At 31.4% G+C, this 17263-nt stretch overlaps 1 protein-coding gene across 1 annotated transcript in view; it reads left to right on the forward strand.

Annotated features, from left to right (window-relative positions):
• The first annotated feature begins 560 nt into the window (after positions 1-560).
• LOC126735507 (kinesin-like protein Klp98A) overlaps positions 561-17263 on the forward strand; it is a 53738-nt gene continuing 37035 nt past the window's right edge. The window contains exons 1-12 of the mRNA XM_050439522.1: positions 561-744; positions 825-894; positions 6435-6653; positions 6738-7000; positions 7053-7182; positions 10465-10570; positions 12007-12177; positions 12234-12619; positions 13361-13421; positions 13480-13645; positions 13706-13828; positions 13883-14075. Coding sequence (XP_050295479.1) covers positions 698-744; positions 825-894; positions 6435-6653; positions 6738-7000; positions 7053-7182; positions 10465-10570; positions 12007-12177; positions 12234-12619; positions 13361-13421; positions 13480-13645; positions 13706-13828; positions 13883-14075 — 1935 coding nt within the window. The 5' untranslated portion in view covers positions 561-697. The remainder of the gene's footprint in view (positions 745-824; positions 895-6434; positions 6654-6737; positions 7001-7052; positions 7183-10464; positions 10571-12006; positions 12178-12233; positions 12620-13360; positions 13422-13479; positions 13646-13705; positions 13829-13882; positions 14076-17263) is intronic.

The raw sequence follows: 17263 nt of genomic DNA on the forward strand, positions 1-17263 counted from the left end.
AGAGCCTTTTTCATTTTTTTACCATTTGACTTTTTAATTAATTTTCACAACAAAACCTTAGTTTGTAGAGGTTTGAGACCATCGTCAGTCGATTTAGGTATTCATTGTTAATATCTGGACAAAAAATTATTAAAATCCCTTGGGAATTTCAGGAGATACGGGCATTATATTGATTAAATAACAGGGAGCGCGGACTATAAATTGGTCACTGGCAACCGGCATATGCTGCGTTCTCGATTTTGGTTGCTGGTTATCGATCGGACGCTAGCTTCACACACATCTTCTCTTATTGTTTCTATGAATAGTATGAATTAGGAGCTTGTGGTCTATTATACGTAACAAGTAAGTACTTGTTGATTGACGAATAGTTACAGATTTGATAACGCTTACACTTACTAATTTGCTATAATTAATAAACAAACACATTTCTTATTATTAGTTATTCATTATCATTACTTAGTTATTCACTCACAAAGTTTAGACCATTTAAACCCGGAGCTCGGATTCACACGAAGAAGAATCAGAGAGAAATGTCATGTCACTGATGACTCATTCGTTTGTTGTGCTTTTTTGACAAACGTAAACCAAAAACGTATTTCTACAAAAATAATCAAAACAAAGCAAAAACAGTGATTTTTCAAATTGCAATGAATAACTTATTATTGTTATCGTCTGATATTAAATAAGAAACACGATAATGGCTTCGGTAAAAGTAGCAGTACGTGTGAGACCCTTTAACCAAAGGTAAAAATCGCACGGATGGATGATCAAGCACAATAAAACTTCACTTAAACCATATTAAAATCTCTTTTATTAACTTTTAGGGAAATTGATATGGATGCTCAATTAATTATTCAAATGAGAGGAAAAACCACTGGTATTCTAAATAGCAAGGTGAGGTTTCTTTTAAAATTTTATAGGGAGTTTTATCTAGGGCAAGAGGTCAACAGTTTTTTGTCGGTATCTCTGCAATTTTAACTTTAAAACTATATTGAATAGAATATTTTATGTGGTATATTTATTACAAAAACGGTTTCTCTCAAAGAATTCCACTGACTGTCAAACAAATCTGGAGATAAGATTTTTTAAAAATCTGTATTATCTCATTGCTTCCTCTTTCCTTTATTATTATCTTTCATACTTGTGATTTATTATTATGAGCAATAATACTTGGTTAAAAATTTTAATAAATAGGTAGCTAAAATATTTGTTCAGTCATTGGTTATTCAATCATATAAATAAAGATTTTTCAATTATTATCACTTGAGATATCTATAGATGCGTGAGACATCCATAGGTACAAGGAGTTTTGATCAGTCTATTTTCAGAAATAATCTATATGTAGGTGTATCCCAAAATGCTAATAGGGCCCAAAATTTCTATTTTGTAAATATGATTTTATTTAAAGCAACTTGTTTTTTTATGTGGATAGTATTTACTCATTATGAACTAAAGGCATTTGTACATTGCTTAGGTAGCATTCATTTTTATTGCTTAAAACTTTTTTTTATGATAAGCAAGTTCTATTCATTATTTATAAAGCACTAATTTCTTATAATATTGGACATAATAGTTGGAAATAGTTTAATTTGCATCAAATATTTTTATTAAATTCTCTTTGTATTACCTACAATCTTCCCTTCAGTAAAAAACATTCTTTGTTGATACTTGAAGATAAGGAAAGAAAACAAACACATATATTTTTTTTTTGTTGGACAAAAATGTTGGACTGTTTTATATTCACAAAATATTTCTTGGCATTTACTTTACAAAGAGTCAAAGAGTGTGTATGAGAGCATATTGGTATTTTTTATAATGGTAAAAGGAAAAGCTCTTTCTGCAGATTTTGCAAATGAATTATTAATTTGTGAAATATCAAGTGTATCACAATACATATTAAAAAACATAATTATAAAAAAAAATTAAATATATGATAATGTGATTCCAAATAGAAGTTCAGGGACACCTAGAAAGGCAACTGCATATCTGAACTAAAAACTTAGTTGTTTGTCCCAAAGCAATCGATTCATGCCTACAGTGAAAATTCTGCAGATAGGTACTTGATGAAACAACACCATCTGGTATATGTGATAGAACAATAAGGTGTAGGTTAGCTGAACAAGGTTAGCTATAGTGTGGCCCATTACACCATATACATATTACATGGAAAGATGGATTGTTTTATGTACAGAGACATTTTTAGGGATGTATTGGAACCATTTGCATTGGCAACCATGCTAATAACTTTTATTTTCCAGCATGATAAAGATCCAAAGCATAGATCGACACATCATGAAATCAAGTTGCTACACTGTACAATACTATGAATAAATATAAGTAAAAGATATGTCACATCAATAAATGAATATTTTAAAATGTTAGTTAAAACCATTATGTCCAATACAGTATATTTGGCATAAATTTCTAAAAATAAAGGCATTCATATTTTTTACATTTTATTGAATTAGAAATGTTATTGATATCTCACTTTTTTGTTTTCATCAGTTTAAAAAAATACTAGTTTAAATGGCTCTCTTCTTCTATGTGTCATATTTTATATAAATCTTTGCCTAATAATGCTAGGACCTAGGGTTCTTTAGAGGATAAAAACCATGTAATTACAATACAATTACAAGATTTAAAATAAAAAAATAGCAAAGGAAAATAGACTTATTTATGTATTTCAATGAACTCTGGACTCACATTTTTAACAATTTTTTTTTCCTGGTTTAATAACATTTACTTTAAATTTAACAGATTTTTTTTAATATACTGAGGACATTCGGTCTATCAACCCATGAGCAGGTTAAGCTTATTTATTCTTTTCAATGTCCTACTTTACTCTATTTTTTGCACTGCATATGAAAAAACCCTACCTAAAATTCTCATAAAAATCATCATTTGTTGGAAATTTCCTCTAATTTTAGCTATTTATAAAAAAGTTAAATTTCCATACTAGAAATATGACAGCTTTCTTTGGTTTTGTTGAGCACTACACTTTTATTGTAATAAATGCATTTGTTGAGGTAAACTAAATGTGTGGCAACATTTTTATTTTGTTTTGTTATTTATCTCTATTGTTAAATATATTCTTATCATTAAATGTAAAAAAAATACATGCTTAATAAGGGTCAAAGAAATACAAGATATAAAAAGACATATTTTTAAGTGGAAAACTGTTTCTAATGTAGATTATTTTGATAGTCCTTCAAAGTTTCACAGTGCAAATTGAGGAATTTCTGTAAAAGATATTATATGTAGATATTTAACTATGTATGTATTATATATAGATGTATAACTGTTAGTAAACAGTACATTTTAAATATTTGCCGGCAAGATCATAATAATAATAATACATGCTCATTAAATTGCGTTGGAACACTCATATTTTTGGCAGACGACACTGCAATTTTTTATTAAGGAAATACATGAAATGGTGTTAGATATATGGCGGAGAGTAGCTTAAATCTCATAAATAACTGGTTAAATGTTAACTGTTTTTATCTTAATATTTCTAAACCGAAATGCATATCGTTTTCCATCTACAAATCAAATCTAGCTGATTTCGACTATACCACTACCACTCAATCAATAATTAATAAAAAATAAAAATGAGTAATAAAATATCCTGGACGAAATTTTAAAGTGGAAAGATCATTGCCTTTACGTCACAGACAAGCTTCGCAAAATAATAAACAAATTCTACTCATGTTTCATAAAGTTGAACATGCTTAATTACTTACCTTTAGGGATCTACACATATTTGAAAACATTGCAACACATTGTTGAATACAAAAACTTTCTCACACTCAGTATGTCTCAAGGTTTGTCATAAGCAGGAAAATAAAAACAAATCAATACTTAAAAACCCATGTTACAAATTCGTTGGAATTTTTGGGTCCATTCTACTACAATCGGGTCCCAAATACCTAATTTTAAATCATTCTCTCTCTTTTGAATATTATGTGTGTGTCTGATCATTGGTTCTCTGAGAAAATGATATTCCTCTAACAACAATTTGGATCAGGTTTTTAATTTTTTTTTAGACTAAGTAAAATGTATTATAATTAATGGTTCTAAGCGCGACAGAAGCCTAGGCTTAGGCGCGAACTTAATTTTTGTATTTAATATTAAGTTGCAAAAAAGTAATTGTATATCATATAATTTTGTAATATACAGGGTGATTTTTAAGTTGATACTTTTTTTTTAACTGTGTATAGAACTCGGTAAAATAAACATTTTTTTCAAATAACTTTATTCAAAAAACCGAAAAATAAAAAAATTGCATTGCCAAAATGTTATAAAATGAGTCCAATACGGTCCTCTCTAATTTAAATAAGTGGTTCAAAGTTGTCACCATTAACTTCAACACAACGATTTGCTTGACGTAACCACTGTTCCGTAACAGACGCACAAAACAAGCTGTCATATTTCTAGAGAAATCGGTTTTTGTCTAACTGTTGTCGCAGCCTGCTCAATACGTGCTATTAGTTCTTCTTGTGTGTCGATAAGCGTCTTGAAAACTAAACTTTTCATATACCCCCACAAAAAAAGTCACATGGATTTAGGTCTGGCGACCTTGGTGGCCATGCAACTGGTCCATTTTGGCCAATCCACCGATTTGGGTAACTTATATCCAAAAATTCGCTCACTTCTGGTCTAAAATGGGCAGGTGCTCCATCCGGAAGGAGCCACATAGCCTGATATTCAGTGGCATGTCTTCTAACAGAACAGGCAGATTATTTTCTTTATTCCTATTAAATAAACATCGCCCGTCAAATGGTCTGGTAAGATAAATGGTCCAACAAGTATCCTATTCACAATTCCTGCGCACACATTACCAGAAAAGCGGTGTTGAAAATTGGTTCTGCGAATTGCATGGGGATTATCAACAGACCAAACATGCGTATTTCGGAAATTGTTAATTCCGTTTCGGGTGAATGTTGCCTCGTACATGGCTAAAATTTTGTTCGAAAAATGTTGATCATTTTCATGTTGTTGTAGGAACCATTCACAAAACTGAACTCTGCAGGGGAAGTCTTCAGGCATGAAGGGATTAAATTGATTCTCGCGCAATGTTGTCCATACTTTTGTTAGACTTAATCCGTCCTGCCCTGCAACAACTCGAGTACTTGTTGTTGGATCTTCTTCGATGAGATTTAAAATTTGTTCTTCCTTATGAACATTTTCAGATCTCCTTCCTCTTCCTGCATGCCCTCCACGATGTTCCCGTAAATCGCCAGTATCCCTATCCCGTTGAATAAGATTTATAAAACTTCTGGGTGAAGGATGATTCCGCAAAGGAAAGCGGTCTGCGTATAATACCGAAGCAGCAGCACTTTGAAGACACTCTCCATAAATAAGCAACATATCCACAAGTTCATTGTTTTCATAACGATGTGTATTTTTAGGATTTGCAAATTTAAAATTAACAACAATAAACCAGAAGTGTCTAAGACTAACTGATCGGTACAATCCGTGATCGATAATACAAAAATTCGAGCAAAAACTAAACCTAAACAGACGATGAAAAACAAACCCATATTCACTTTTTTTATTCTGTATGTCCCTTGTTTTTGAGTGTATCGAAAAAAGTTATTTGAAAAAAATGTATATTTTACCGAGTTCTATACACAGTTAAAAAAAAGTATCAACTTAAAAATCACCCTGTATAATTTGAATAGATATATTAACTGAATTGTAATTTAACTTTTTCAATAGCTTTAGCATAGATTTTTGTTGCTAAATTTTCTGAGATGCTAATGTTTTATATCACATAAGATACTCCTAGTATAATTATTTCCTTAATATAATAATTAGGTAAACTTTTTCAAAACGTCAGTTCCTATGCCATCTTTGAGATATGTGTTTAGTTTATATGTACAGCAGCAAAATGGAAAATTATAGATAAATTCTAACAAGTCTGAAATTTTAAGAATGTTACAAATTTAAGCAGATTCAAAATAACAAAAAATCATATGATTACATAAAAAAGACATAAATTTCCAAGGTACATTTTTTTCGTTTTATTTCACTATAAAGGTACAAATAATAATTATTTCTAAAACTTTTTATTTTAACATTAGCTAATCAATTAATTGAATATATTTTTATAATATGAGTTACATGTACATTTTTGTGTTGCATAGCACCTCAAGTAGTATTTTAAAATAAAGCGAACAAATAATAAGGAAGGCTTTGGAAAAAGAGAAAAAAAAATAGCATCTCAGTTTTTTTTTGTTCTTATTTTATATAAGTTTTCCCTAATGAGTTGTGACAACCCGAATTAGTTATAATTTAAATAGTAAATATGTTTTTCTATGACTATTAGATGTAAAACTATTGCTGTATTGGATTCTAACAGGCATTTTCTATCATTGTTTTAAACTTTTTGTGGTGTAATTTAAAAACAAATTTACTCTCTTTTTCTTTAGGCAAATGCAAGAGATGAAAGCATCCGGTACAAAGAGTTCACCTTTGACCACTCATATTGGTCTCACAATGATAAAACTGACTATTATGCCTCTCAAGAAACCGTTTACAAAGACTTAGGCACTGAAGTTGTTGACTGTGCCTTTGAGGGATACAATGCTTGTGTCTTTGCTTATGGCCAAACTGGAAGTGGAAAGACGTTTACTATGATGGGCTCTCCAGTGAGTTTTAGAAAATATTTTAGTTATAATATTGTTTCGAATTTCTTCAAAGCGAATATTGTTTAATATAATCGCTTTCTTTAGGACAATCAAGGTCTTATACCAAGAATCTGTAAAGCCCTGTTTGATCGGATGACGGAAAATTCAAAAAGAGGAACAACACACAGAGTGCAAGTCAGCTATTTGGAAATTTATCAAGAGCGAGTGGCCGACTTGCTTTTAGACAAACGGCAGAAAGACGGAGGAACCCTCAAGGTTAGAGAACATCCCAAAAAGGGCCCTTATGTTCAAGGTTTAACTACTTGCTGGGTAACCAATTATGGACACATTCAAGACTGTATGGCTAGGTTAGTTTTACGGTTTTTACCAAGAATGTTTTATTATTTTTGGGATTTTTAGGGGCAATTCTCATAGAACGACAGCATCAACAAATATGAACGATGTAAGCAGTCGAAGCCACGCTATTTTTACGATAACTTTTGTGCAGGCAAGCTATTGTGATGGGGTGCCTAGTGAGACTGTTTCCAAGGTATGAACATTATATAAAGTTTTTGTATGCAAAGTCACGAGTAGCAAAAATAATATTTCTTTCTGTAGTAATTCCTTTTTTCTGCCTCCCTTTATATACATAATATAGCCTGGATAGAGTAATAATAAAAAATGGTCAAGAAGTTTATCAGTGCTTTATCAAACAATCAAAAGATTGTTTGATAAAAATTACATATTTTCAACTTGGTTTCATAAAATCAGAAAGTACTAAAACTGCTCTTTTCGTAACAAAATTCTCCTGGTACTATATGCCCAACATAGTGTCATCCATTAGAACCATTTGGCGCTTTACATTTATTATTATTTTGAAAGAATGCATGGACATTCCTTTAGCTCTTGTAATAATAACAGAACACAATAGGTGTTCTGTTATTATTTTATTTAACACCATTTTCATTAACACCACCAAAGAAGTGTGGCGCCTTTGACTTGCATTAAAAGATGTTAATCGATTGCGTTAAAGGTCGAGTTGCAACTGTCTTGATTCTCCACTGTCCATTTATTTATAGAACTTCTGTTACACTGGATGGTGTAAAGCAACACTACTTAAAATTAATCATAGATTCTTCAAAGGCTTTTGATGCCATAAACCACAACACTTTGATTGGAAGATTTTACTTGGGGAATAAGAATCAGTCTGTCATGATTGTTCATCAAAGAAGATTCTTTAAATATATAAAATAATACATGGTGTACTACAGGGATTATTTTTATCTTATTTAGTTTTATCTTACCTTTGCCTTGTTCAGCATGCGACGGCAATACCTATTTATAAATTCCTCAAATATATTATAAGGTTGGTTTATTACATAAATTAAATAGGTATGCTTTTCCTGGCTATTTTTTTTATTAAGTATTACCTTAACAAAAAAAAAATCCTTTATTTTTTAAAGTTAGTGAGTTTGTTTATAAGAACAATCGCATTTTATATTTACATTTAATAATGTAACTGTTTTAAAACTATCAAGGATACAATTATATAGGATGATTGTATTTATAAGAAAAGTATATACATAGGATTTTTTATGGACTAAGAATTGTCCTTGGCAGAAATTTAATTTTAAGAGATGTTTGTGGTTTCTATGCTCAAAATTTGAGATATGTAGTTTTCTCTAGTTTTCCATATTCAGCCAGTTAGATTCTATAATTTTGTGAGTAACATGTTGTAGATTTTTGCCAGAATTTAAGTGTAGCTTATGTTCAGCAGATAATGATTTAATTATCAGCGTTTATTTTATCCGCTGCTTTTTGCGGTTTGTTATATGAAAAGAAACATAGATTTGTCTGTTATCATAGAATACCTTTAGCGATCGATTGCCAAAAAATTAATTTACTGATTTAACAGATTACATGCCGAAACATAATATTTCAGCTTACTTAATAGGAAACGGTGATCCGGAGTATCGAAAGCCTTTGAGAAGTCTAGAAGTACCAAAATACTCATGTAATGTTCATCTATACAGGGTGTTTCAGAACTATGGGATCAAACTTCTAGGGGTTGTTCAGTGCAACAGTAGAATCCATTTGAGTATAGGAACCCATGTCCGGAAATGTGTCACTACGCCACTAGGGCCCTAAGACGCGTTTAAATTTAGAAAAAATATTAATTAAATAGGATCTGATGCATTTATTTTTACCTTTTGTATATGATACCATCACAACAATTGTTCAAAATGTCTTCCTCCAACCTCAATACACCGATTTAAACGCCGCACAAGATTTCGGCGGACTACACTAAAAATTTGATCCTCGTTTTGAATGATTTCAAATGCTGCTGTTATTCGTCCAATTAAGTCTAGCTCTGATTCTACTGGAGTTTCGTAGACTAACGACTTCACATGTGCCCACAAGAAAAAATTGAGCGACGTTAAATCGGGTGACCTAGGAGGCCAAGAAACTGCTCCACCTCTGGCAATCCAACCGTGCCCAAACCGCTGAGCCAAATACTCGCGAACTTATACAGCAAAGTGAGCCGGCGCTCCATCATGCTGAACATTTTCAAGGAGGTCTGGGAGAACTTCCTCCAAGAAACTCAGATAAATAGGTCCTGTTAACCCTTCCGGTAGAAGGTATGGCCCAATTAAATAATCATCAACAATGCCTGCCCATACGTTGACAGACCAACGATTCTGATGTTTTCTTGGAAAAATTGCATAAGGATTTTCTTCGTCCCAAACATGGCTATTCCTACTATTAAAAATACCGTCTCTTGCGAAAGAGGCTTCATCGGTCCACAAAACATATCGTAAAAAATTTGGTTGTGCAATGATGTGATTCAGAAGCCATCGACAAAATTGAACTGAAGATGATAATCGGCTGCAGTCATACCTTGAACTTTCTGGCAGTGGTAAGGATGGAGCTGTTGCTCGTGTAGTACCCGCCAGACAGAAGCGTTACTCGTATTCATATTCTTAGCGACGTCACGTGAGCTATTTGATGGTTCATCGGCAACTCGCTGAAGCACCTCTTCTTCAAATTCGACCGTTCTTACGGTTCGAGCAACACCAGTATCATGCATCTTGGTCTTAAACATGCCTGTCTCAGCGAGCCGCCGATGAACCGCAATAAACTTTTTGTATCCAGGATGCTGTCGTTCGGGATAACGTTTATGATACAACCGCGATGCTGCTCGTGCATTCCCGTTTGTTGCTCCGTATGCCAAATGCATATCCGCCAATTCTTGATTGGTAAAGTTTTCCATTAGCAATAAATGTTTAAAAATTGTAAGCTATAAAATGTTTAAACATGACATTGAGAATTGACATTGATAAGCGTTGATTTTAAACAATTGTTGTTATGGTACATGTACAATAGGTAAAAATAAATGCAGCAGGTCCTATTTAGGTAATTAATGTTTTCTATAAATTTTAACGCGTCTTAGGGCTGTAATGGCGTAGTGACGCATTTCCGGACATGGGTTCCTATACTCAAATGGATCCTTCTGTTGCACTGAACAACCTATTTTATATCTCTATAGTTAGCTATTGTTTATAAGATGACACTCAAAGTTATTTTCACTCAAAAAGATTTTACTATGATTTTGAAACCTTATGCGAAGAATTCAAATAAAATTTTGATGTTTGTGCGTTTTTTTTATCGAAGAGACTTAAAATAATTTCAGATATTTTATAATTCAATTTAATTTAATTTGAAATATAACTTCAGGTTTATTTCATTACAGAACATACTATTAAATTATCTCACTTCAAAATTTGAGTGATTAGACACTGACAAAACTATGTAACTTGTAAAACGTTTTCAGATTCATTTGGTGGATTTGGCTGGAAGTGAAAGAGCGGATTCAACTGGTGCTACTGGACAAAGATTAAAAGAAGGGGCTCATATCAACAAATCACTTGTAACTTTAGGTAAAACATAGTTTATTATTATCTTTTGCGTTTCATAATGTCATATTAAATCCTTTTTAAAAAATAAAATGGCATTTTAATGTAAATAATAGCATGTAATTTTAAACAATATTCAGCAAGAAGATTGCGGAAGACTCGATTTTAGAGTTTGGAATGGTAATCTGTTTTAAAGCTTTTAGGATATTTTATGATTTTACTTATTTTCACTTCAATATAACCACATTGATATGCAGTTCTTTAAAATCCCGAAAGGGTATAAGTGATTCTTAATAGGCATCGTCTTTATCGTATTTTTTTTAATAAAAACCTACAAGTTTCTGTTTAGGCCTTCTTAGATCTTAGAATTGTATTGTATATTGATCTTAGAGTTGCCTTCTGCAAGATCAGCATTTAATTATGGGCCGCAACAATTCCAAAAAACAACTCCATTAGTTCATTTGAAACAATCCTTATCATATATCATAACCGCTTCCTAATTTCTGTCTTAGTGCTAAAATTTTTACAAACCTTAGTTTGTTATCTAGGGATAATCCAAGACATCTGATGCAGTTATTTATTTAAAAATTTCAATCTTTATTTGGTCTGTTCATAGAGGGTGGTCATTTTAGTATATGCACCCAAATTTTGTAGCGGATTTGCAAATCAGGAAATTTTACGTTTATAACAATATTTTGAACTTTGTTATCGTAACCTTGAGTTAGGATCAAATTACAAAAAGCTGTTTACTAATGTTTCTGATTTAATTACATATTTTAAAAATACTGTAGCAGGTGAATCAAGCAGAAATGTTTAAACGAATGCGATCTTGCATGTTGTATCGCGTCGTAGGTCGTTGTTGAAAAACAACATTCTTCAAATAACCCAACAAATAAAAATCTGGAGAGGTCATATCGGGTGAGTATGCGGGCCAGTTAATCGGACCACCTCATCTAATCCATCCAGCTACCTTTTCAAGGTTACGATAACAGAGTTTGAAATATCATTTTAATCGTAAAATTTTCCGCCTTTTTCGCATCCGCTACAAAAAAATTGCGTTTCCCATTTTAGAAAATTACTCTGATTTTAAGCTCTCAAACCTTTTTCTGTATCTTGCTTATTTTCGGAGCAACTTGGCTATATTAAACATATAATAAACCTATAGATTTAAAGCTTAATAATTTAGTTTTATCTACATTCAAATATAAAAGATTGACGTAACACCAATTATAATATATCCTGGGAAATATCATGCATTAATGAGGTTTTTTCACTCCTATTCCATAAAATGGTTGCGTCATCTGCGAAAATTGTAAAATTATGAAATCTTGTAAATTGATAGTTATTGAAAAGGAATATGCCACCAATAAGAACCTTTTGAGTATAAAACGTACAACTCATGAAACGTACAATCCATACTTCATAATTATAACTAAAGTTATATAAAACCAACGTTTTAGGCTCAGTGATATCTGCTTTGGCAGAAATTAGTACCTTGGACCCAAAAGAACAGAACGGGCAAAAAAAGACTCACTTTATTCCTTACCGAGACTCAGTACTAACCTGGTTGCTTAAAGATAGTTTAGGCGGCAATTCTAAAACTATTATGATAGCCGCCATCAGTCCTGCAGGTATACATTTCAACACTCCTTTTTGAAGAAATACATTTAATTTGATTGTGTTTTAGATTGTAACTATGGCGAAACGTTAAGTACGCTTCGTTACGCAAACAGAGCTAAAAACATAATCAACAAACCCACGATCAACGAGGATTCAAATGTGAAATTGATCAGGGAACTCAGGAATGAAATTAGTAAATTGAAAGCTCTTATGTTTTGTGAGCAGCGATCCGATATGCTCGCGCAACAGATACATGAAAAGGAAACGCGGGAAAAGGAACTGACAGAGGAATGGACGGGGAAATGGAGGGAAGCACAAGCGATCCTGAGGGAACAAACTGCATTGGGACTAAGAAAATCTGGAGCTGGTGTAGTTTTGGATTCTGATAGACCTCATTTGGTGGCTATAGACGATGATCCTTTATCTACAGGAGTCACTTTATATCATTTAAAGGTACGTAACCGAATTTAGGTCATTAGATTTTGAAATATGTATACATTTTTCAAATAAATGTAGTACATACTTTCAAATTTGCAATTATATGTAGCATGATCGAATTTTACAAGTGTGTGTATATTAGTCAGCCTAAGCTTCTAGGCAGTATTATCCATTATCAATTCAAATTTTAAAAAAAAGTAAAAAATTTTGTTTAATTGTATAGCATTCTGGAGCACTATGGACAGAATTTGTGTGTGCTTAAGAAATTACATGGGGAAAGCTTTACAACAATATTTTAAATACATAGATATTCTCAACAAATTTTAATAATAATAAATGTCACAGAGATAAGAAAAAAAAGAAACCTTGAGAATAGCAAAAAGACAGACTATTTAGGCATGTTACATCGTATAATCTCAAAGTTATGGATAAGCCTTAGAACATTCTTGTTTTTAAAAATTAGAAGTACTTGATAAGTTATTTGGAAGTTTTTTTGGGATGGTAAAGTATTTTTTGAACCTGACCTAAATTAAGAATTTTTTTTCAATGATGAACAAGTTAGAGTCTTGGATATGATATCATTTGAATTTGCAAGAAATTTGCAAATGCAAGAAATAATTCAAAAACGTAACTAAAATTAGTATATTCGACTGTTTTATTAATTATTGGTTCCTGTGATTAGGTATACATTTTATATGAATTACTGATTAATTGTAATGATGTCTATCTTGTGACTAAATAAATTTAATTGTATAGGAAGGTACTACGACTATAGGCTCAGGAGACTCCGATACTAGGCAAGATATTGAGCTAAGAGGTAATAAATCAAAATTTCACAAACCTACACGAATATTTATTACCTTTTTTGTGTCTAGGTGCTGGAATGGAAACAGAACATTGTACCATAACTTTTATAAACGGTACTGCAACACTTACTCCTAAACCTGGTGCCTATGTCATGTTGAACAATCAAATGGTAGAATGCCCAGCCAAACTGTCCCAGGGGTGCATTATATTTTTAGGAAAAGCTCATGTTTTTAGGTAATTACCATTAATATAAAGAAATTATAACCCAGTTCTTGGGTTATTTGCTAATTTCAGATTTAATGATCCAGCTGAAGCAGCCGAACTTAGGAAAAGTGAAAAAGCTCCCAATTTATCCAGACTTAGCCTCCTTAGCTGGTCCACGCCAGATTTAGCAGTCTCAATGGAAAATTTACAAAGGTAAACGTTATATCTCCATAATCTTAATATTTTCTTATCGTAAACATATTTTAGCGCGGAAGAGGACAAATCGGGCATAGAAATTCAGAAACAGACCCTCGAAAAAGAAAAAGAGCAATTCGAAAAGGAACAGGAGCAGTTCGAAAAAAATAAAGAGGATTTTGAAAAGCGAAAACGCCGTCTGGAGGAGGCACAGGCTCAATTAGAGAGTGAAAAACGGTTGGTTCAAAAAGAGCATGCCGAACAGGTAAAACATTTATAATATTCTATTTTTCACGTCCTTTATTCACTAATTAGATATAATATATTATTTATCATCAGTCCTAATAACATATAAGGAAAACAAAAAAATTTCTAAATAATAATAAATCATAATAGAATTATCCCTTAAAAACAAACAGTGATGTCTTAATAACCAATGACTAATAATTTTAACTTATTGCTTAACGGCACAATAGTACTTACAGTATATGTACTTTAAGTTTTTTTGTACAACGTCTTAATTATAAATATGTAACTTTTAACTACGTAATAGTAACTTTTGACGAAATAATATTTTTGCAGACATATGTGTATTACTGGAGTAAGATAGAGACCTTAACTAAGTTCTAGTAAAAAAATTAGTTTAATTCTGCCAAAAACGAAAAAGTCATTTAACTTATGTAAATTAGCTATTTTTGACTATAAAATATTTTATAACCGGTTGTGGACACTTCTGGAAAAAGTTATATTAATTTTGCAAGTTTTTACTTGCTCATTATCGATTTTGTATCGTTTAATTCATGGCTTATTGGGTTTTTTTAAGGTTTATGTATTTTTTAGAATTTCAGTTATTCAAAATACTAGAATTCTGCAACATTTGAATACAAAAATATACCGCAAAATGTTAACACCTCCCTTCAACCTTCGGTCAAGGCTCTGTCCCTGTACAGGGTGTTCAAATTCGGACTTACAAGTTTATCTCGCATTACTAGTCATGATATTTTTTGCATTACTCTGCTACTTTTTTATGAGCGAAGTATTCCATTATCAAAAATGTTACAGGTGTTATAGTTTTTAATCTACAGAGTGATTTTGCAAATTTTGAATTTTGGGATCCCACTTGTATCTCCATTATTATTTAACATATTAAAAAGGTTAAAAATGGTTTTGATAGGGGTTTTCCATAGAATTTCATAGAATACACAAATTTCACATAATGCATTTTATCGAATTTAAAACTATGATGGGACGTTCAGGCAAATTCTGTGTAGCTGTTATTATTGATTGCTGTAATTGTTCAGAATTTGTATTCCGCACAAAAAAAGTTTAAAATGGAAATCGGATCGGGATATCTCGCTGACCACCTTATAGGACCATTGGTTCCCATCCATTTTTGCGGAAACTAATCATCTAGGAATTGCCGAATAATGTTAGCATTTTGTCATGGTGCACCATTTTCTTGAAAAAATATATTGTTTAAATTTGCCGAAGGAATATTTTCTAAAAGCTCGGGAATTACTTGTTTTAGTATGTTTAAATACCAGTCTGCTGTTAGCACTCGTTCAAACATTCTGAAAACTAGTTTTACACCCAAAATGAAACATGCAAAGCTAAACTTGAACCTCTTCTGCCGTTGATATTCAAGGTATTACGAGGATTTTCTTGGTGCCAATGTCTGCTATTATGCCTATTAAAGATTCCATCTATTGAAAAATACGCTTCATCGCTCCATTTTACAAATCGGCCAAATTTATGTTCAATTGTGTCTGGGCAATATACCGATTACAAAATACTGAGCGACGATTAGCGTTTCCAGTTTAAAACTGTTAAACAATTTCTTCCTTGTAAGGATAAAATTTGTGTGTTTTTAGAATCAAATGGTCCTCTACAAGGTGTTGCAGGTACGCATGTAAAAACATTAATTTTATCCAATTGATTCACCTTTTGATAAGTAAAATTTTTATAATTTATTTGTGCTACCATTCTATCTCAGATACACGGCCATGGCCTACTATTCAAATTAAAATAATAAGCAATAATTTTACTAAAATTGCCTTTTATTTAGTAATTTTTAACTATAAGTCCATAATAGGGTTTTATATTTTTAAAAAGGAAAAAATAAAGCGGATTACTCTATTTAAAAGTTTATTATCTCAATATTTTATCTCAAGCTCCTAAATTATTAGAATAAAACAGATTATATATTCGTGTTCTACCGAAAAAATCTCATCAAAACCATTTTTTTAATATGTTTTCAATATATCAAAAATTTTCAAAATCACTGTAGATTTAAAACTATGATAGCTGTCAAATTTTCGACAATGGCATATTTCGTTTCATAAAAAAAGCATAGTAATGCGAAAATCATAAGATTCTATCGATGGAGATAGCTTCTCAGACTCCGTCGAGGAGGTCAAATTAATATAATCAACGATATTTAACAGTTTGTTAGATACGCCCTTTAAGCGTTAAAACTTAGGTGCCCACTACTCTTTTCAATGATTCACTAGAATTTATAAACGGAAATTTACATTACTGGTGACTAATCACGCACAAAAAAATGTTACCGAGCATTATTAATCTAATATACTTTAATCATTTTATTGTCAACATCTAAAATATCTGTACTAATCTGTACAAGTTTTTTTTATTGAAGGCATAGCAAGAGCATTAATTCAATCCTGAGCCATCGTACTTCTTAAAAAACACTTAATTCTTTTTAGGGTTAAAAAAATTTTCACACTCACAAGTTGTCATTGGAGTAGCACAAATAATTTCTAAAATTTTGTAGGTTTCAGAAATATGTTCCACTATTAATAAATAGATAAGCGCTACTGCGCTAATTGTCGCATCAAAGTTTTTTATAGCTCTAAAACATCTAAATATCCTTTAAATTGGAATTGATCTTTTATTTGTGAAATCAAAATATCGCAGTATTCTTTTAAAATTAGTCTGTTAGATTAAGGAAATTTAATATGTTGTCGTTTAATCTTTTTTGTCAAATTTAATATTGAGGTGGACATTTATTGACAGAAATTCCGTTTCTCTGACGTCATCCCCTCACCCCCCAGAGCCTCCATATAAATTTTTTTAAATGGGAATAGGGGTCGAGTGATACCTTGAATTAAAGGTAATTTTATTCTCTATATAGACCAATTTTTATTTTATTAATTTGTTCTCAAGAAATATGAATAAATGTGGATAAAAAATAAACCTATGTTCTAAATAGTGATGTACAAGATTCTTGTTCTTGTCTTGCTTTTTCAAGTAAGTATTTTTTTTAAGTATTATTAAACAAAATGAGTTAAAAAAAAACAAAATAAATAAACATTAGATTTATTCAAAAAATATAAATGAACAAAATGGGTAACAAAATAAAGGTTTATACAACAAAAAAAAACATCAATATTAAGAATTAAACAACAAACGTTTAACTCTAAAGTTATAATACAA

The sequence above is a fragment of the Anthonomus grandis genome, chromosome 4 (assembly GCF_022605725.1).
Source record: "Anthonomus grandis grandis chromosome 4, icAntGran1.3, whole genome shotgun sequence".
Lineage (NCBI taxonomy): Eukaryota > Metazoa > Arthropoda > Insecta > Coleoptera > Curculionidae > Anthonomus > Anthonomus grandis.